We start from the raw sequence: 22,153 nt of genomic DNA on the forward strand, positions 1-22,153 counted from the left end.
AGAGAAGGCAGCAGGGAAAGTCTAGTGAAACTTACCAGCTTGACCGTAAAGACCCCCACCCAGGCATTGCTGAGGGCATTAAGAAACAGACCCCCAGATGGCCCCCACTTAGATAGAACGAAGTGGGGCTAGCAGCCTTCCGAGCTGAAAGCCTCAGGGGCTGATGGCATTCCAGGCTGTGAGGGCCTTGAACAGACTGACCCACTTATTCTCTGAACAGGTGATTATTAACAGGTGTTCAGTGTTTTCTCAAAGAACCAAGATAAACTAGCTAGGCAGCTGGTGCCAGCTTACCACTGATTCTGGAAAGTATTATCCACAAGGGAGACATGGAGGCAGCGTCATATATCTCCATGCTTAAATAATTGTTCTAACCAGTGTGTGATCATATACTGTTTTGCTACTTTAGAATGCCCAGGTTCAGGGTGGAGGCTAGGTTTTCCTTGCCACTGTTCTTAGAAAACAAAACATTTTATCATACACTCAGAATTTCTCAGCAGTCATACACTTAGCATTTCTCAACAGGAATCGGAGTCAAAGGCTGTTTAAAGGCCTCTAACAGCCAAGAGAAGCCTGGGGTTATAGGCAACGCTAGGAGTTAAGTGAATTATGTTGAGGTGATTTGTGGCAGTAATCTAGAGAAGTGAGGACATATGCTTCAGAAAGCTTCCTTTTCTACCTGGTAATTCAACATAAAGTCCTTTGGCAGACTAAAGTTCTCATGTGACTTTGAATTGTCACAGCAGGAAAAACAAAGCATTTCTGAACTCATACTTCAAACTGACCTTCAAAGTCAAATTCGAAACTTAACATTCTTATAAACCTTGAATTTTAACTTGTGGGCACATATAGTAGGTGTATATAATCGGGTACATGAGATGTTTTGATTCGGGCATGCAATGTGAAATAAGTCTTTAGGGCCATATCTTAATCCATGTTTACATCCAGAGAGACATATAGCTATACATAATCTTTAGTCAGCATTTGACCAGAAAACTCTAAATGAAATGCGAAGTTTGAGAATCTTTGACTATATTTGGAAAATGACTTCACAAATACTCTTGCTAATACAAAAATCGTTCTGTTGATTTGCTTTTTCTTTGTAACAAATATAGGGAGGCCGAGGTGGCTAGATCATGGGGTTAGGAGTTCAAGACCAGCCTGGCCAAGATGGTGCAACACCATCTACTAAAAATACAAAAATTAGCTGGCCGTGGTGGTGAGCACCTGTATTCCCAGCTACTCGGGAGGCCGAGGCAGAGAATTGCTATAACCTGGGAGGTGGACGTTGCAGTAGTAAAGCCACTCACTGCACTCCAGCCTGGGCGACAGACTGTCTCAAACAACTTACAGGGTATTCCTAGTAAAATTCAAAACTCTAAATAGAGGATACAGGATTTAAAATCTTATTTCATCACTTAGAATATAGAAAATCTTAACATAAGAATGCAATGTATATCATAGACCTGTTAATATTTTTACTGAAGTGATCTTTTTAAACTTCACACAAAACAGATTGCCTAAGATTTTCAAAATTTTCAAAATTGAGCTCTTAAACAACTGATGCATCTAAAAGTCATAAGATTTTCTTTGAGACATTTTCCCTACTCAAACTGAGAAGATATACAGTAGAAACTAATTGCTAAGACATGATCTGATTCTGGTGTGTTATAGAATACAAGAGAAACTTTGTAATCTAACTTTGCAACTTATAACTCATAAGAAAAGTAAAACTCAGGACCAGTGCATTATAAATTGAAAATCAAATTGAGCTTTCCTCCGTAATAAAGTGGAGCCATTCAGTATAGTTATATTTTCTTAGTTTCTTTCATGCTACCCAGTCCCTTGTTAGAATTTTTCTAAGCCCCTTGATGAGCATTTTATTAAATGAAGGAGGGATATGTCCCAAGCATCAAGAGTGGCACAGAATAGATGCTCAATAAATGTTAGTGAACCGGCAAGTTCCCATGAGAATTGTCTGATCATCTTACACTGAATTGTTACTTCAGACGATACACATGATTCGTACCTAATAAACTGCCACAGTATTCGAGTCTACCTCAGTACACTTCAGTGTCAGCTCACCCCAGGTTGTACTGACAATCTCCGTCCAGAATTATGCAGGTGATATTAGCCGACTAAAGCTCTGCTGTGGCCCTGCCAGCATTTAAATTGTCTATCCCTAAAGCAGTGAGGGACTACCATTTCTAGAACATCTGCAAAGGACACTTTCATGAGAAATGGCATAATCCAAGGACAAGATTGTAGGAAGAGCCTGACAATGGAGGTTTAGCCATCTGTAGTCACATGTGTAAATTGACTTTTTTCATCCTGACCTGATTTGGCCAGCAGAACCAAAACTAGATAGCAACTTACAACAGGAACTTTACTAGATTTACACAAGACGGAGGTCGTCATTCAAAGGCAACACAAGGAGAGCCATCAAAATGTTCATCTCCCCTAAAATGCCTGCCTTATTAAGCTGTCCTTATCCTGAGACTTCCCTACCCAGATCACCACTCAACGTGGTGGCTCTTGGCTCTTCTGCACATCAAAAGCCAGATACAAAGATCCTAGGTTTTCGCTGCAGACCAACTCGATCACATGTTCACGATGAGGAGATACTCTGTAGAACTACAGGTGAGATAATGGACACAGAACCACAATGTCTCCAGGAAACCACGATAACCATGTCACCCAAATTCATTTCATGCCTTAACTGATTCAGAAAGTTATTACGCCTCTACTATGTGATAGCAGCACTGTGAAAACGTATCAGAAGAACAATCAACCCCCTCATTACTCAGTACCAGGGCTTGTTTCGTGGGTGAGCAGCTTGTGCAGCTGAACAAGGCCCTGCCCTCAGAAGGGCATGCTTGGTTTAATGCTCTGCTGTCGGCATCTTGGAATTCTGGGTAATTTTGGCACAAGGAGCCCCATGTCTTTATTTTGCATGAGTTTTTGCACTAGCCAGGCCTGGAAGGTTGATACTCAAATATGACTAACCCTAGTATGACACATCGCCCTACCTTAATCTCCTCTGCAACCTACTAGATCACAGGGGAATGGCAGTGCATTATCCTTGGATTAAAATTCAGCTATTTTCTCCTGTGCATTGAATAATTTCTCGTTTCTGTCGCCTCTAACTTGACATCTTTTCCAACCCCCTTGAATGTTACTTTACAACTGCAACTGCCGAGACGGGGGAAGTAAAGATGTCAGAGCATCTGGAAAGGGTACTCATGCTCAGGTGCCAGGAAATAAGTCCTGGGAAAGCTGCGGGCAAATCTTCTAATCTTATGTTGGAGTCAGATATAAAAATTTTCTGGTTAAATGATATTCGCTAAAAGCTACAAATGCCTTACACAAGACTGCATCATGCCCCATTCAGAGGAGAAAACAAGTATAGATCTGGGGCTCCCGGGAGGAAACTTAACATGACGTTTCAAGAATGAAGAGGTGGTAGGATATAGGAGCGGGACACCAGGGACGAAGAAAGCAAAGTGAGGGTACAGGGAGATAGGAATGCTAACTTCACTCTAACCCCGAGCTCCAGGGCTGGCCTCGGGATGAGCAACCTGCAGTGTCGCAAGGTTCTGAGCTGGCAAGGGCCCCATGCTTGGACTTGGTAACGCTCTACTGTTGCCATCTTGAAACTTTTGGTAACTTCTGGAAAAGGGACCCCACACTTGTTTTATATCGGGCTCTGCAAATCATGTAGCCTGTCCTACTTAGCACTACGTAAAGTGGTTTACACGTACTGTCCTACTTAGTCCCCGAAAATCTGTAACATGACTGATTTTTCTTTTTTGGATGAGGAGACAGGCATGGAGTGGTAATGTACTTTGCCAAAAGGCACACCACAAAGAAGTGATGAAGCCGGAACTTGTATTCGGGTCCTGGGTTTTTCTGACTGCCAAGCCAGTATGTCTAATGACAGTGGTAGGCTGGCTTTCCAAGTAGACAGGACCAGGTGGCTCAGCTGGCTACACTGCAGGGGACAAGGTAAGAAGGTTGAGTAGATCGGATCCCTGTAGTTCCTGGATGATGGACTCTTTCCTATGGGAGGAGGGGAAACATGAAAGAGTGACATAATGAGAGTTGGGTTTTGGGGAGTCTATTGTGATAGTGTTAAGGTATTTTGAGGGGTAAACCAAGTCAAGACCTCTGGGGCTCATGGTCCTTCAAATATGAGGTAACAGGTTTAATAATGAAAACTTTCAAGTATTTACTGTCAGGCACTATTCTAAGCACTTTACAGTATGTAAGCATGATGCCATTCAATCCCCATCAAAATTCTGCAAGGTGTAGGTAGCTTTTAATATCCTCATGTTATTGACGGCAAAATGAAAGGGAAGCAAGTTTTTTCAGTAACTTGCTCATGGTTATGGAGCCAGTGAATGGCAGAGGCACTATTAACTCCAGAATCAGTGATTTAATCTTCAGTAAGAATCTTCAAAAATGTCATTTTCTAACTCAAAATATTGTTCACATTTATGGTTAGAACCCTCTTATCAAAGAATGCTATATTACAAAGGATCCAAGAGGATAGTTTAGCAGACTTGAGAATCTATCTTAAAGCAAAGTCATTTAAATCCTTGTGTTATTGGCACAAACACAGATCAATAGAGCAGACTGAAAATTTTTTTAAAGTAACACATAAGTGCCCCATAATAGTGTTGGGAATTACTTTAAAAAATTAGAATAACTGGATAATACTGAGAAAATGATCAGGTTAGATTCATACCTGGTGTGGTACACTAAAATAACCTCAATGTGGATTTAGCAGTTAAATAAAAATTGAATGACAGTAAAACCAGCAGGAGATGGAATGGAACATCAGATTTATGAGAAAACAGTAACTTCAGCCTTGAAGGGAAATAAATCATGAAGGAAAGAGACTGATTCGAATACGCAAAAAATTAACTTTTGTTCAATGAAAATGGCAAGACTAAAGGACATCATACTGAGGGCAATACTTGCATTCCATGTTACAAAGACAGCTTTAAAACCCAAAGCATGTTACCCTTACTGAAATGTATAAGGGAAATATCAGATCTCAAAATACACTTAAAATAGGAATAAATGCATACATTGCAACAATCGGTAAAGAGAAATTGTTCACCCTACTAACAGTTAATACACGTGTAAAATAAGACAAACTTGATAGAATTTTTACCTTTCTAAACTCTACCCCCTACCCCTACAACACCCAATGTTCAACACCCAATGTCAGATTGAACCTTGTGTACTCATTCCTTACTGCTGGCATTGTAAATGTGTACAGACTTAAAAATTAGCAATACAAAGCTAGTCGGGCTCGAAGTTGCATGAATTTTTTTCGTAGTCAGCAACTACATTTTGAGCACTCTACCTTCTGGAAAAATAGCAAAAGTAGATATGAGCCAAATGTTCAACTGTTTACAACGGCCCAATCCTGGAAATCTAAATGCCCCACATCATGGGAATTGTCTTATAAATGAAAGGCACCACTTATAGGGCAGGACATTTGAAGATTTTTATTTTCAGGAGTTTAGTCCAAAGGGATGAGGAAAGAGACCGTGAAGCAGCTTGGGGGTGGGGGGGGAAATATTAAGGAAAAATTGTCATTATTTCTTTCATTGAAGCCTGGACACATTTATCAATTGAGGGGAACAAGGTAATAGAGGAAATAAGAATGAAATTTTGAGGAGAGGAAGAGTGAAAAGGAAGGGGGGGGGGAGAAGGAAGAGTGACTTCAGGTGGAATGGCCTTCCCAGGCAGAAGCCTCGAGGAGGAATGTGGGAAAGTTTGAAGACGGGACATGACTTCCTCTGAGGCAAAGATGAAGAAAAACATACTTGAAGAGAAGGAATAATTTGATCCTGAGAATTTGACTCCTCAGGTGAGTCTTCCTTGGTCTGGCAGAATCTGATGCCCCTGCCACGTGTGATGCTGTAATTCTCTAACGTTTTCACAGCATTTGTTGAGTCTGCATTTAGTGTCATTTTCCAACTACGAAGGAAACATGAGCAGAAGTGCCACCAGGGGGCAGGCTGGGTACTGGCAAAAGAACTTCAAAGACCCCCATGGAAAGCGGTTTTGTTTTTTTCCCCTTTTGGTCCAGGGTCCGTTCTTTGTTTTTGCAGCAGTAAAGACTGCATCAAGTCCAGGGCAATTTCCTTAATGCTTGTGTTGTGGGTATGGATTTTGCTCCATAAACCCAAGTGTGCAAGAAATGTCACAATACTGGATTTTCTCTAACATTAAATATAACTGCAAGCCACCATAACACTAGTCCAGGTTGAAAGTCATTATTACAGCTCCCACAGCCCCAAAGGATTCCATAGAGGTAATGAGGATCTTATTCAGTGCTTATGTTTAGGTTATTGGTTCATCCTAATTACTGGTGAAATACGACCTGAACCAACATGTCTTGGTATACTGACAGTGCTGTATCCTACCCATTAGGATATGGGCAAAAGTTCCAACATCTGGAACTTCTAGGTTATGCACATCAGGAAAGCTGAGGATGATTTCTATCTGCAGAAATTCCATCTCTGGCACCCTCTGGCTTGAGAGAAATTTCTCTCCTGCTTCCCCCTGTGCCTGCCTCTGCCTCCTTTATGGTCTCATCATGGGCCAGCTTAGGCTATCAGAAAACCTAGGAAGATGGACATCTTCACACACAAACCTCAGGAGAAAGGCATGAAGCCCAGAGGCCCCGTCTAGTTCTTTGAATCGGGAAAGGGGAAAACAAGAACAAAATGCACCCACACCCGTATGTCTAAATCATGTTGCCATATTTGCCACAAGGTTATAGACCTAAAAATATCCACTGGACAGGTCTGATGGTGTGACAGTTTTCTGGTAGATGATGGAGCTCAGGTATCCTTCAGTCAGTGGTGGGCCAACCCCAGAATCGTGGCCATGGGGAGGAGCAAAGATGAAGGGACAGACTCTCAAAGAGCTAAGTCACACACACACACACATACACACACACACACACACACACACACACACGTAATCAAGGATTAATGAATCTAGGTAAGAATTGCAAGCTAAAAGCCTGAAAGCCAGATCCATGTTACATTTTAAAATCACTTGCCAATACTGAAAACATTAAAAACAAAGGTTATGCAAGCGTCTGTATATTTAACTTCTTAAAAAATAAGATCTGGCAACCCCGACCTGCGTGCCTGCGTGGCAGTCATTAGTAGGAGCTGAGCAGAGGTTGCCTTCTTTAGCTGGGGCCAATATCCTTCAGTTTCAGTCCCTGTCACTCCTTACCAGGTTATGCCCAGGCTCCTCTCATTTATGCTACTTGTCTAGCTTCTATACTTATTTAGGTTTGCAACTCAACTGACTTAGATAAAATCATACAGACATGGTGATAACTGGCCCATAAGCATTAATTAAGCTGTCTTTCCTCGCTGTTCACCCTGATACATTTGGAAATTCAGAATGACTTCGGTTAGACCTTACATGAACAAGACACTAAAGCAACAGACTTCAGCGATGGACTCGGCTCATGTGGAAATGTTACACAAAGCCAGGGCACTGCAGTACAGAGAAGCCCGTACTCAAGCCTCGTGCCTGTGTGCCAAACAGACCCAGCGTACAAAAATGTTCAGAAAACGGCTTTAACTGGGTTCCTTAGCCTCATTTTCAGTCTCACTGAGGGTTCCCAATGGATCAGTCGGTCACAGTGAATGAGTGTTGACTGTTGTGAGCTGTGGGTGTCCACTCCCATGGAAATTCCTCAACCAGTCTCATCCTGCCCTCGGGCCCGTGAGCTCAGCCTTAGCTTGTAGAAACGCCAGCTTCATTCTAATTTTCAACAGGCCAAACTGGAAACTTGAGCCACAATAAATTTCAACAGTCCAACAGAAACGAGAGGGGAGACTATTAAACTCGGGGAAAAAAATTGAGGCCATCTGTACTTGTCTGGCTTTTGGAGAGTCAAGTTATCCATCAAAACACTTATGAAAATGTTTAAAGGCTACAAAATACATGAAATAAGCAAGGTAATAGTTTAAATGTGTGTTGAAAGATGCTAAAGGAAAACGCACCATGAACTTCCCCTTGAATATGTGCATCCAACAAGAATTTTATTGGAATCTTCTGTTAATTTCATAAATCCAGTGGAGTATAGTTAGAAAAACAATGATTAACTGGGAAAGAGATGAGCTTAAAAACAAGAAAAGCACTGAGTATTCCCTGCCCTTCAGCTGAAGGAACACTCCAGCTTCTTCAGCCGATTGCTGAAGCCGGCCATACTAACATCAGAAGAACCTAAGTGGCTTCTTGACCCTGAGTTGCAGAATGGCTTAAGAACAAAACTGGTTACTGCTAGAATGCACGACAAACTGTCCATAATGTCTACCTGACGGAATACTCACAATAACATCTTATCCGAGGTCTTAATACTTTGGGGAAAAGAGCATATGATATCTGCAAAAACGTAGGAAATTCATTAAGCATTGAAATCTGTATCCCAGTCATGCTCCAAATAAGGGGAGCTTCTTAGTCACATTTAGAACTACCTTCTTTAAAAGGCACTTCTACATTACTCTCCTTAAACGCAAATTTTGAAGTACAGCTTGAAAGTGAGCGATACCTACTAGGAAATAGGATTTTTGAAGGATATGCTACAAATTCTATAGCACAAGGTTTAAAAACTTCATCCCTGAACATTTTTTAAACTGCCGCAACTTTAAAGACATAGGTGCTTTTCATTTACAACTGAAAAATGAGTGAATATACTGTTGATAATGACTAAGAAAATCAGAACTGTGAAATACACTGAAGCTTTCGCTTGTGATGAACTCGTGCACAGGTGTGTGTGTATGCATATCCCGAGTCCTGAGAGATCAGAAGACATACACGGAATTGCTGTTAAAGCGGCTGGAAATGAGTCCAGATATTAGACACGCAAAAAGACATTCAGGAGATAAATGCAGCGAGGAGAGACACCGAAACCCTCCCTAAAATCCAAAGCAGCAGCCTGTGCAGGTCTTTCCTGTGAGGCTTCCATGGAAGCACGTCACCCTACCCGGTTTATGCAGTCTCATCTTTTAAGTGCTGTTAATCAGAAACCTACCAGGGAGAATACTAAATTCTTGCTAAAGATACTTGGAATACCGAGGTTTATCACCAAACAATAAAACAACAAACCCATCAAGTAGATTTTAAAAGATTTATTCCCCCTCTACTCTTGAGGAGAAAAGAGCTTGTTATAAATGACGAACATTAGTCATCTGCAGGTCAGCAAATGAAAGTCAAAATAACCATGCATGAATACAAAGACAGCTTGTTAATTTTAAGAATGTAAATCTTGTTGGCATAATGTAGAATTTATGAAATATTTGCAAAAGAGAACCTACATGAGAACAGTGAGTAATTATGGAGCAAAACAAGTGGAATTTTCAATTAAATTCCTTGGGTCTAACATCTCCCATCTTTGCATTCTATCCTCAACTTCCTCATCAATATCTGGTCACTGAGGTAGGTTCACAAGGAACAAACACACAAACTTATTTCAGGAAGTTGCTTTAGAAAGCAAAGTACAACTCTACCACAATGCCGGAAGCTTTTGGAGAAATCTAGGAAGCCCATTGAGGATCACCATGAACCACCATTAGCAATGCCTCTCAACTTAAAACCAGTGCAGATACTGGATTTCAGCAAGCGGGGAGAGATAGGAAGCGATGGCATTAGACACGGTACCTGGGAACATGTCATGAGAGAAAATAGTTTTCAAACTAATTGAATATTGTGTAATCATGATCCCTAAAGAATACTACAAGAAGAAAATATTAAAACATACTTTGATATTTAAAAATTGGAAACTCATTCTGATTAAAAACTTCATGTGTTAAATGTACATGCTATATTTCTAAAGTAATACATGTAGATAACTTACAAATGGTGAAAACATACCACATCGGGGTGAATGCTTGATTTGGGAACACAAGTTAAATCCCTTGGGTATACAAGGTTGAAACCTGGATAATTTTGTCTAGATGAAGCACTCAAGGAAACCTATAGCTTCATTAGATCAATTCTCCACTAAGGTGTTTTAATACTGTTATTTTCACAAGCATACACTGAGTATAGAAAAATTTCAAATTACAGGGACGTATAAGAAAAAATCACCTACAGCTTTATCTCTAGAAATATTTTGGCACCTCTTATGCACCCTTTAAGCACACGAAGTATTTTATCTACTTAAGTATATATAAGCACAAAATTTCAGTATCCTACTACAGTGGCTGTGTTAAACCCCTTTTTGTGAATTACTTTGGAACACAATTTTGTGCACTAATTTTATAAGTTATACACTAAAATTTAACCAGTTCTCTCTAGTTGAACATTTCTAAAGTATTTGCCATTTTAAAATAATGCCTATGAATGTCTTAGTAGCTTTTTCTCTCATATTTTTATAACTTTAATTTTAGAAACATTGAAAGAAAAATGAAGATTTGATGTCTCAAAGTTGGTCTCCAGAAAAATGGTACAAAACTTATGTACCCATGAGCGGCTTACAGGAGTCTGACACTCGCCACCAGTGGGCATAACCATTACACACTACAGTGTTTGTCAATTTGATTAGTGGAAGGTATCCATGACCTAGTTTCCCACGTGTTTCCTTACTCCTCAGGCCCGACTTACTCAGTACCAGGGGTCTCAGTACAGAAAGTCTCAATGGATTGAGTTTGAAAAGTGCCTTGGGATCGGACAAGGAGGGCTTTGGATGCCCAAGAAACAAGATTTGGATTCTAAGATATGGCAGGATTGGACTTCATGCTGTGGGACAGTGGTTCTCAGGGAAATGGTACTACATTCCTAGAGAATATCTTGGAAATGTGGGCAAATGCTTCTGATTTTCATGAGTTTGAGGGGGCTGCCACTGGTGTCTAGTAGTAGGTGGAGACCAGAGGTGTCAGCTACCCTGCACTGTGTAGAGCAATCTTGAGTGACATTGAACTGGCCCATGTTTTACACAACTTTCAAATGTCCTAGTGGAAATGCATGAAGTAAAAAGCCTGATTGTAATTCAAGCCCAGAATCTGTTCTACATACCAGGGCCAAATATTTTGTGACCATTCTTAATAGTTTTCTATGTAAAGCAAGGGAAAAATTGTGTCCTCAGTTTATGAAGTTGTTCATTTTTGAAGAGTGTCATTAGTACCACACTGTTGCTATTTTCATCACCAACATCACTTAAAATAGTCCACGTTCGCAAATGGCTTACATTCACTGTTTCCAAGAGTATATGCAGGAATCTCACTTTCTCATGTCCTCCGATACTGTCATGCTCCAGCATTTACGTAATGAAATTTTTAGTTAAAAACTAATTTCTTTCATGTTGTATAGAAGGTCTTATGTTGCCTCTTAAACTGTAGGGAGGTCATCTATTCCATTGGTTTCATTTTAGAAGAGTAAAGTATATTCTTCAATGTTTGCTGTAAATAGTGATTATTGACTGACAGGGTTGAGTACCTCTGCTCTATGGGATTAGGGGACAGGAAGCAAGTCAGACCTCCAGAAGAGTGACATAATGAAGCAGAGATGGAGGTAAAGGGCTGACAGTAAAGAAACTGGAAAAGGAGATGGCAGGAGGGAAAGAGAGAGATACAAGATAGGGAAGTAACGAAGACCTGAGCGAAGATATCATAGTAACAGTAAGAGCATTTTATGGAGGCCATGTTAAAAGAAGTCATTGGAACTAGGTGATACAGTATCAGTTGTCACTGTATTGCTAGGCCATAGGGTGATTGTGCGCATATGTGAGACTACTTGAGAACACATACTTGCAAGCACACAATACGCTTATACCCTCCAACTCTCCAGTTTCATTACCAAATAATTCCCCTCTCCTGCCAAAAGGAAGATTTATCACACCAACGATTCTGAAATCTGACAGCTCAACCTGACAGTCTGAATCGGAGGGGCAAAGCCTTGATTTGTGATTCTCAATCCAAGATAAAGCCTGAAATAAATTTCAAGTGTGCGTTAAGTATGCTACAGGTTATAAATCATATACTTGCATTCTCATTCTACAGTAAGCATAAAACCACAACATTGATAGATGTTTCCCTTCCCCCTTGCCAAATTCATGCACACATCCCAACTTGCACAAAGAGAAGCTTAGAAAATTAAATTTGGGACCAATGATAATTTGTCTGCAACAAACATTTTTTCTATTCAGTAGCAACTATAACAAGTTGTGTGTTATTAGATAGGCAAGGAGAAACCATGGTTGTAAATGGGGGAAAAAGCATTTCCAAAATTAAGGGAGAGTCATGGGTATTTGCCGTAAGGTAATCCATGTTGGCAAATATTGGGGATAAAAGAATGTCCCAACTCATGTTTAATTTCCAATTAAGATAAAAAGTGCATTAGGGGCCAGGCATGGTGGCTCACACCTGTAATCCCAGCACTTTGGGAGGCTGAGGTGGGCTGATCACCTGAGGTCAGGAGTTCAAGACCAGCCTGCCAACGTGGTAAAGCCCAAAACCCTATCTCTATAAAAATACAAGAAACTAGCCAGGCATGATGGTGGGTGCCTATAATCCTAGCTACTCGGGAGGCTGAGGTGGGAGAATGGCTTGAACCGTGAGGCAAAGTTTACAGTGAGCTGAGATCTTGCCATTGCACTCCAGCCTGGATGACAGAGCAAAACTGTCCCAAAAAGAAAGTATTCTGCATTTTCTGAGATTAACTTAAACATCCATTTTCTAAAAACGAGAGTAAAACGTCCCCAAACATAGCAAGTCTATCTAGTTCTTCTAATCCCCATTACATTGTTTTTCTTAATCAAAAACCAATTTCTAGCTTAGTGAGGAAAAATGGTGACCGTATCTTGTGATTTCTCTCTAACCCACCAAGAAAGTCAGCCACTTTCCATCAAATTGAAAAATGTTCCTCTAAACCTCACCACTAAATTCTCATTGTCTAGTTCCTGTTTCTTTTTGTGGGTTACTTTAACATCTGAAATGCTTTCTTAAGCACTTTGCTATTTTGCGTGTGACCAAAATAGACAAATCCCAAGGTCTATGCTAACTGCCTGAAATGGGTAGGAGTACAGATAACACCATCTCTTCCCCCATCTTTGCTACCTGATAAGGTTTGATAAGAGGTAGAATACTTCTGCATAGGTCATCTATTATGTTACACGTTAGGAGGTTTGAGCCATGAATAAACAGAAAATGGCCTGAAGCTAAAAGGACATGCTGCCAAGTGAGGCAATCAGTGACCATGACTTAAATAAAGGCTATGCTCTGTCCTCTTCCTTCTAATGAGGCTGGGGCAAAAATCCCAAGCTCTCTGCTGCGGAAGACAAGGCTCCCTCTGCCTCCTTCTGCCTGTTGCTCTTATCTTACCTCCCATCACTGCTGCTTTGCACCCCTCTGGTCTTTACATCACTTATCTCTTGAGCCTGAGTCCTTATGCTGTGATTCTTCCTGGAATCTACTTCACAACTGTCCTGACATCTGCTTATTGTTCAAGACTCAGCTCTAGTAACACACATTGGGGTAGATAACCCTTTCTATTTTCACCACAGTTAATCTCTTTCAGGCACTTACTCATTACCTTGTGATTGTCTTTACTCATTGTTTCTGGGAACATTGAGCTTCTCAAGGGCAAATATGTCCTTGAGATGTTTGTATTTCCAGCAGTAGCATAGTACAGTGGACCTCAGCAAATGTTTGTAACTTGCCTGAATAGGGAGGTGTTATTTTTCTTTTAAACTGCAAGTAGAAAGGCTATGGAACAAATTGCTTACAAGGTTCCCCCTGATGGGGGATGGGGAAGGGTTTGCAAGTCAGCTTTTACTAACCAGGGTCCTAACCACTCAAGGGGTAGGGAATTAGCTGATCTTGATGGTGCCAACTCATGAGAACTTGCACTCCACATGTCATGGCCGCATAATCCCCAGTGGAACTCCCATGGATTCATGGTCAATATGCATTAGGTTCACAGAGCCAGAAAGTGGGATGAAGTAGTGTTACTCATGAGACTCCATAGTTCTTGGAAATCTGGGTTAGAGGCAAGATTATAACTGGCAGGGCCATGCTAGGTGAAGTGTAGATGAGACAAGCAGAGCCTGGAGCCAGGGTACTCTGCTCACCCTGTATCGTCAGTCCCAACAGCTGTGTGTGAAGACCCTTTCAAGCACATCTTGTTGATCAGCTGCAAACCCATTGCTTAGCATTTCTTAATCTCCCTGGGTGTAAGACAATCGGCCTTTAGTGAAGACAGAAGGTCTCACGCTCAAAGGGTATCGGATTTAGACTTTTAACATTATTTTCAAGTAAAGTGACATAACGGTCACAGATGCAGTTGCAGAGTTGAAATCAGTAGTCATCACACAACTTTAACTTTGATCAGACGGCAATTCCTGAAATGCACCATGAGCCAGAACTTGTAACAAATTCTATAATCTCACAAACAACGTAATTGTCTTTGTGTGAGTGTGTGTCAACCATGTTAACTTGTTAATGTCTACAACTGTTTGGCCTGTCATTACTTTTGAAAGCACTGGAAGACACTTCTCTAGATAAGGCCTAGCAAGCCCAGAGTTATTTACAGGATCAACCGCTGACGTGCACTGAATCAAACTCATCAAAAAAAATGCATTTACTTACCAAATTAAGTTTTGCCCAGTACTCAGGTCCTTCTTCCATCTCTCTGAGGCTCGGTGGAATGTACCAAAAGCAAATGTTGGCATATTCAGGCTAGAATTAGACAAAATTTAATACTTGTGTTATCCTAAGGTTTATCTTAGAATGCCGTTAAATACTTCTAAAACTCTTAGCTTGTTTGAGTTACCATGTGTGTAAAACTTTGACAAATCAATCTGGGAGTAACAATCCCTTCTGCCTTACTTCTGATTACATCCTATTGAAAACTTTTCTTCTCCATAGTGTGCACCTAGAGGGTTCTTACATCTTGACAAAAATGTGCAAAGATCCGGAAGAAAACAGTAAAGTCTGAAGCGGACTCGAGCCAGCTCTGATCATCAGTTAGTGCCTGCTTACACACATGCTCAGAGGTCTGGATCCTCTGTCAACGGTGATCCTTAAGTTATTTGCTATAGCAACATAGGCTTCCAATAATTACTTTTTGAGGCAGCCAAAATTGGTTTCTATACCTGACGATTGCAAAAGCCCTGATTACCTGTGACTTGATAGCAGCGTGACAAGCTGGGTTTCACCACCCAGCACTATGACCCTACCCAACACTGCTTCTGAAAGAACATCACCTTGACTCTTGGCTCTCAAATATCAGTAAAAGTGAATTAGCTGGGACACCTATTCAAAATAGGCGTAAGATTGAGTTTGTGTTCAGAACATCCGGTGTCTGATTAAGTCCATCCTAGAGAAGGTTAAAGAATTGGCATTTTATGAAGTATGTCAAGTGATTCTGAAGTCGAAAGTGTATGTTGTATGAGAAACTCATCTATACAGAGATCAGAACCCAGTCATCTTGCCTGCCAATCTGTTTTTCTATCAGACATGATTTGCTTAAACATGGGATCACATTCTAACGGCTTTAGCCCAGCCTTTGTCACACAGACAAGTCTTTGTCCTCACTGGATGAGAAAACAGTGCTATGATCAGAAGCCTGGTACTCAGTGACTAGGAGATTTGGGCCATTATGTTGGAAGTTCACAAATTAGAATTGTATTCAGGACGGTCATACCCGCCTTCCTCATTCGATGCCTCACACTGACGGTATTTGAACTGATACTCGTTTTCTGCTGTAAACAGTTTAATACCCAATGTTATGACAGTTTTCAACCGTCAGAATTAGGCTCCAGTATATAGTTTCACAGTATTTCATAAAGAGGAAAGACCTATTTTACCTTAAAATAAAAACTGGTGATACAGTTGTGATTTTAGTGCTTTCTAAATCATAAGTGAATGCCCAGAAACATTTCCAGTTCAGCGAGATAAGTTCTTGATCTTATCCTTTCATCTCTGAAATTAACATTCTTATCGGAATTGACAAGAAAAGAGCTACAAATCTTCAAGAGTAGTTAAAAGTACTGTAACTCAATTTTTGCAAACATTTATCATAAGATGATCCTTCTTACAAATCTACACAATTGATACTTGGTTTGATTTATTGAAAGCAATGGCAAAAACTGCAATGACTTTTGCACCAACCTAATTGATTTGATTTCTCTAGGATAGACTACTGAACTTGCAAATTCTTTGACCATTTAATGTGAACACTTCTCAAATGAAGTTACTATACCTGACTAGAAGTAGAAGAAAAAGATAGTAATTATCTGTCACTAGATTGTGTTATGTCAGTTATCAATTTATTGCCTCTCAGCTACAAATCTACCCTTTTTGGGTATCCTAAAATAATGTAGGTGGACTCTGCCGATATTTCTTCCTTGATATCTGGTCCAGTCTTAGACTTTGTCAGCAGAGGGTGCTGGAGGGATAGTGGAAAAGGAGGGAATGTCTTTCTGGTGTGGTATGCCTACCTCACGGGTTTCCTACTATCTTCAGCACTGGTGAAAAGAAACATGAGCAGACCCCCACCTGCCAACCTCAGCAGCTTCCCCTAGCACACCCCTTTCAGGTGACCTCACAGTTGACAGGCAGCAAGTGGAGGTCCCATAAATGGCTTTTCCTGGCATAGTCCCCTCCGATAGTTTCATAGAAGAGATGCTAGCTAGGCACCTTGTGTTGGATGACTTTTCTGACTCTCTGGTTGGCTTCCCTCAGCTCAGCACTCCAGACTAGATTTCTAGTGAGTACCACCAATGCAACAGCCCGGTATACTTTTCTGCTATTCTGTGAGCCAAGGTTATACCCTGAGGTCTAGACCTCAGCCCTGGGAAAGGATGGCTTCTTCCTTGGGCGTTCTATTTCAGTTCCAGGAGTGGTGGCTGCTCTATCTGCTGCTGCTGTGTATTTTTAGGGTTTTCATTCTCTCTCTGAGGCAATCCTGCATTACTTCAATCCCTTGTTAATTCTTGATATTACACTTTCCCACTTTAAATTACCATGCAGTTCTTGTCTTCTGAATGGACTCCTAACATATCACCAAATTTGTTATTCTCTTTCATTTGCATAGGAACGTTATAAGAGTTGATGCTGTTTTATCTGTTTTAGGCTCTATTTTACAAGTTAGGACTTCGACCTAGATCTGTGATTTCTTTTGCCCAAACACATTAGAAAGGAATGGCTTCAGTGCTACATTGCAAAGCTTATAAAGCCCTTCCGACACTTCCTTTCATTGGAAGAAATTTGATGCTTCATCTGGAATCTCTTCACTTTGTTCACTTCCAAAATTAAGAGTTGAAAAGAACATGTTTTTGAATTGTCACGCAGATATATTTGTTTCCTGTCTCTTTGCCTCTATAGCTTGTATTTTACATAATTTTTTTCCAGAGAATTCACTTAATTGATTTTCACATGCAGGCAACCACTACCTCACAGATGAATATTTGCAGTACAATCACTATGCAATTTACATATCAAGATAGAGGTCATAATTTATTCAATATTATCCTTGGTAATTATTGAGCATTTTAGCTTTCAATACTTAAAGGCAAGTATATTCTCTGAATCCCACAAAGGAAAAGTACTCGCTAATATAGTAAATTAACATAATGGACTCTATGAATTAAGCTAATTACTTGTTTTTAAGTCTATACAACACAAAAACCAATGAAATATAACGAAAATTACCACCTGCATCACTGTTAACTGATAAAATCACAAGCAGTTATGCAATCACTTACTTCCATCAGTAACTTGAATCCTTCTCTCTTCTTGATTTCATCTACTAGGTACCTAAAATTAAAAGCCAGAACATTTATAATCTACAACGTAAAAATGTCATGAGTATGACTGATGTATGGCAAACCTGATTCAGACAGGGCTTGGATATAAGAAAGATACAGGTAACAGTCAAGGTGTAGGCAGAGCTATGGATAAATACTCCGAACTTAATGTAATTTCCTTGGCCGGAGTAAAAGGATGCATCTTTTTGAGAGATCTGTCACATGTTAGCATAGACTTTAACCCAGCGTAAAAAGCCAAACAAAGCAGGTTGGATATCTCTGAGCATGTGGGTCTTACACTCATTCTAAATGGGGGATCTAACATAGAAACTTACATTAAATAGCTGGCACAGGGTAAAGTGTGTGTGTTAAGATCAAGGAAGATCAATGTAATCTTAGGCCAGCATAGAGAGAAGAGGGGGCTGATGAGTACCATGCTAAAAATAAGTGGGCCGATTATCCTCAGCAAACTAATGCAGGACCAGAAAACCAAACGCTGCATGTTCTCACTTATAAGTGGAAGCTGAGCAATGACAATACATGGACACACACTTGAGCCTGTCATGGGAGGATGAGGGAAGAGCATTAGGGAAAAGAGCTAATGCATGCAGGGCTTTATGCCTAGGTGATGGGTTGATAGGTGCAGCAAACCGCCATGGCACATGTTTACGTAACCTGCACATCCTGCGTCTGTACCCCAAAACTTAATACAATGAAAAATGGCTTGAGGGAAAATAGTGAGCTGTAGCCGTTGATAGAATATCTATAAAGTCAATGTGAATGTCAGGTGTGATTCTTTACCCCAAGTAAAGAATATAGATGAGATATGGTATATGAGTGAGAAGAGACTAAAATAACATTGAGAACATGGTGCTCTATATAATAACATTGACTCGTCTTTTCTAGGCTTGGCTTTTGTCTGTACAAAAAAGTAAAGATGGTTGGCCTTAAACTAGTGATTCACGAGTCTCGAAATACTGGGTAAACTGTTGTGAATGTTTAAAATCTAGGAATCAAATCTAAGGAAATAAGACATGCTGACAGAGATGTCTGTCAGAGCATTTATTAGGATACTTGTACATAAAAACCAAAAACACACCGAACATAAGGACTGCCTTTGAAAACTACATTCTAGTAGTGGAATTATGATGCAATGATCATGTCACTAAATCATATAGTCAACAAATATTTAAAGATAAAAACATGTTCCTTTTGGGCCTCAAGTCTCCTACCTGTAAAACTAAATATAATCTTTTCCCATCTGAAATGGTTTTTTAAAAAATTACAAACATGAAAAAATACCGACTATGAAAACAAACTGTTAACAGCATTTTAGGAAGGCCATTCTATAATGTTGAATATGGAATACACTAGTTTGTAAGGTGTTTTTTCCACATTTATATAGCTTTTTATATTAGGTTAAATGTGGATGTTTGCATACAGTTGTCTTTGAAATATATAAACTCAGTATTAACTAGTAAGATGGGAATCTGAGTAATGTTGAGTATACACATGGGCACACGTTCAAAGCATTGAACATCATTCTCAACACTTTCAGAAGATGTTATGTAGCTATACAATTTTTAAACCTTTTATCACACTTCCTAGTTTCATAAACCATTCCATTCCTCAGTACACACCAGAAAGTGTTCAAAATCGGTGACAATTGAAGTGCAAATTAAAACCATATGGGCATCCCTAGGGGGTACTATAGGTTCGGTTCCAGAACACTACAATAAAGTGAATGTTGCAGGAAAGGGAGTCGCACAATTTTAGGGGTTCCTCAGTGCACATAAAGGTTGTACTTACTGTATACTGTAGCCTATTGAGTGTGCAATGGCATATCTAAAACATAATGCCCATGCTGTGATTAAAAATATCTCATTGCTAAAAAGTGCTAAGGATTATCTGAGATGTCGGTGAGTTGTAATCGTTTTGCTGCTAGAAGGTCTTGATGTTGATGGTTGCTGATTGATCAAAGTGCTGAAGGTTGAGGTGGCTGTGACCGTTTTAAAATAAGACAACAGTGAACTTTGCCACATCGCTTGACTCTTCCCAAAAGATGTTTTTGTAGCAGGCAATGCTGTGAAACATTTTACCCAAAACAACTCTCAAAAGTGGAGTCGATCCTTTCAAACCCTGCTGCTGCTTTGCCAGTGAAGTTCAGATAATACTCTACATCGTTTTTTTCAACATTCACAACATCCTCAGTAGATTTCTTACAAAACCACTTTCTTTGCTCATCCATAGGAAGCAGCTCCTCATCCATTCAAGTTTGATCATGAGACTGCAGCAATTCACTCACATCTTCAGGCTTCATTTCTGATTCTAGTTCTCTTGCTCCTCTCACATCTTCAGTGACCTCCTTCCCTAAAGTCTTATACTCTCAAAGTCAACCATGAGAGTTGGAATTAACTTCTTCCATACCCCATTAATGTTGGTATTTTGACCACCTGCGAATCATCGGTATCTTCAATGGTGTCTAAAAGGGTAAACCCTTTTCAGAAAGTTGTCCATTAACTTTTCTCTGATCCATCAGAGGAATCACTTTTATCACAGCTATAGCCTTACAAAATGTATTTCTTAAACAAGATCTGAAAGTCAAAATAACTCCTTGATTCATGGGCTGTAAAACGAACGCTGTGTTAGCAAGCATGGAAACGATATTAATCGGCGCTCCGGGGTGACTGCATTGTCAATGAGCAGTAACATTTTGAAAACATTTTTTTCTGAGCAGTAAGTCTCAAGTCTAAACAGTGGGCTTCAAATATTCAGTGAACCATGCTATAAAGTGGTGTGCTGTCACAGGCCTTGTGCTTCCACTTACTCTGCCTGTGCTCTAAGTTTAGCATAAACCTGAAAGGTCTTAGAACTTTCAGAATGGTAGATGAGAATTGACTTCCACCTAAAGCACCAGAAGCATTAGTTGCTAACAATAGATTCAGCCTGTCTTTGAAGACAAGCATTGACTTCCCTCTGGCCATTAAAAACCTCCTAGATGGCATGTTCTTCCAATATAAGACTGATTTGCCTACATTAAAAACCCATTTGATGTAGCCACATTCTTCAGTGATCTTAGCAAGATCTTTTGGATAATTTTGCTGCAGTTTCTCCATCAGCATTTGCTGAGTCACCTTGTACTTTGATGTTATGGAGACGACTTCTCAAAACTCACGAACCAACCTCTGCTAGCTTTCAACTTTCTGCATCTTCCTCACCTCTCAGCCTTCGTAGAATCGGAGAAAGTTAGGGCCTTGCTCTAGATGAGGCTTTGGCTTAAGGCTGTGTCACGGCTGGTTGGATCTTCTATCTAGAACTCTAAAACCTTCATATCAGCAATAAGGTTGGTTGGCTTTCTTCATGTGTTCACTGAAGTAGAACCTCTAATTTCCTTCAAGAGCTTCTCCTTTGCATTTATAATTTGGCTGTTTGGCGCAAGAGGCCTAACTTTGTCTATCTTGGTTTTTGACATGCCATCCTCACTAAGCTTAACCATTTCTGGTTTTTTTCTTTTTTTTGAAGCGACAGCCATATGACTCTTCCTTTCATTTGAACACTTAGAGGCCATTGGAGAGTTATTCATTGGGATAATTCTGATATTGTGGTGTCTCCGGAAACTGAAAAGCCTGAAGAGGGGAGCGATGGGGGGAACGGCCAGTTGGACAGCAGTCAGAATACACATTAAGTTTGCCGGCTTGTACGGGCACGTTTTATGAGCCCCAGGACAATTACAATGGTAACATCAAAGAACTGATGACTCAAACACTTTTATGAGAATTATCAAAATGTGACAGACATGAAGTGAGCACATGCTGTTGGGAAAATGGCCCTCTCCAGGAAGGATTGCCATAAACCCTGAATTTGTAAGAACCCCCAAAACACAGTATCTGGAAAATGTTAAGCACGTAAAATGAGGTATGCATGTATTAACCATGTTCCTCAATGATACCAGAAACACATTTTAGTGACAACATTCAGTGCTCGTGAGAATATAGTAGAAAGCCGCTACAAACCTTTTAAAATTAACACTCATCTTAAACCCAGTTTTGAAATACTGGTGTACCCAGAAAAAAGTTAATACCAAGGATATAATATATATAAATACATGTGCACATAGATGCTGTTATATCTGAAGCTCTGTACTGTGGGTACGTAGGTGTATTCCATACAAAATAACTAGAAACGATTATTTAGAAATTAATGGCAAATTAAAATGTTCTATAGTAACAATGTAACATGATGTAGCTGTTAAAATGAATCAATTATATCTACTTAAAGCACAGGATGATAGTAAAAAGTGAGATGCTGAGGGATAATTTGAGTTTTTAAACAATCTCTATCCACATGTGTATATAAACA

At 40.0% G+C, this 22,153-nt stretch overlaps 1 protein-coding gene across 6 annotated transcripts in view; it reads right to left on the bottom strand.

The window, feature by feature from the left end:
• The window catches only part of GADL1 (glutamate decarboxylase like 1), a 287,535-nt gene that overhangs the window by 36,744 nt on the left and 228,638 nt on the right, over positions 1 to 22,153 (bottom strand). For all 6 annotated transcript variants that reach the window (XM_035278805.3, XM_035278806.3, XM_035278807.3 and 3 more), the window contains 2 exons: positions 17,753 to 17,804; positions 14,634 to 14,723 (listed from right to left, as the gene is read on the bottom strand). In XM_035278805.3, the coding sequence (XP_035134696.1) occupies positions 14,634 to 14,723; positions 17,753 to 17,804 (142 nt within the window). The remainder of the gene's footprint in view (positions 1 to 14,633; positions 14,724 to 17,752; positions 17,805 to 22,153) is intronic.

The sequence above is a fragment of the Callithrix jacchus genome, chromosome 17 (assembly GCF_049354715.1).
Source record: "Callithrix jacchus isolate 240 chromosome 17, calJac240_pri, whole genome shotgun sequence".
Classification (NCBI taxonomy): Eukaryota; Metazoa; Chordata; class Mammalia; order Primates; family Cebidae; genus Callithrix; species Callithrix jacchus.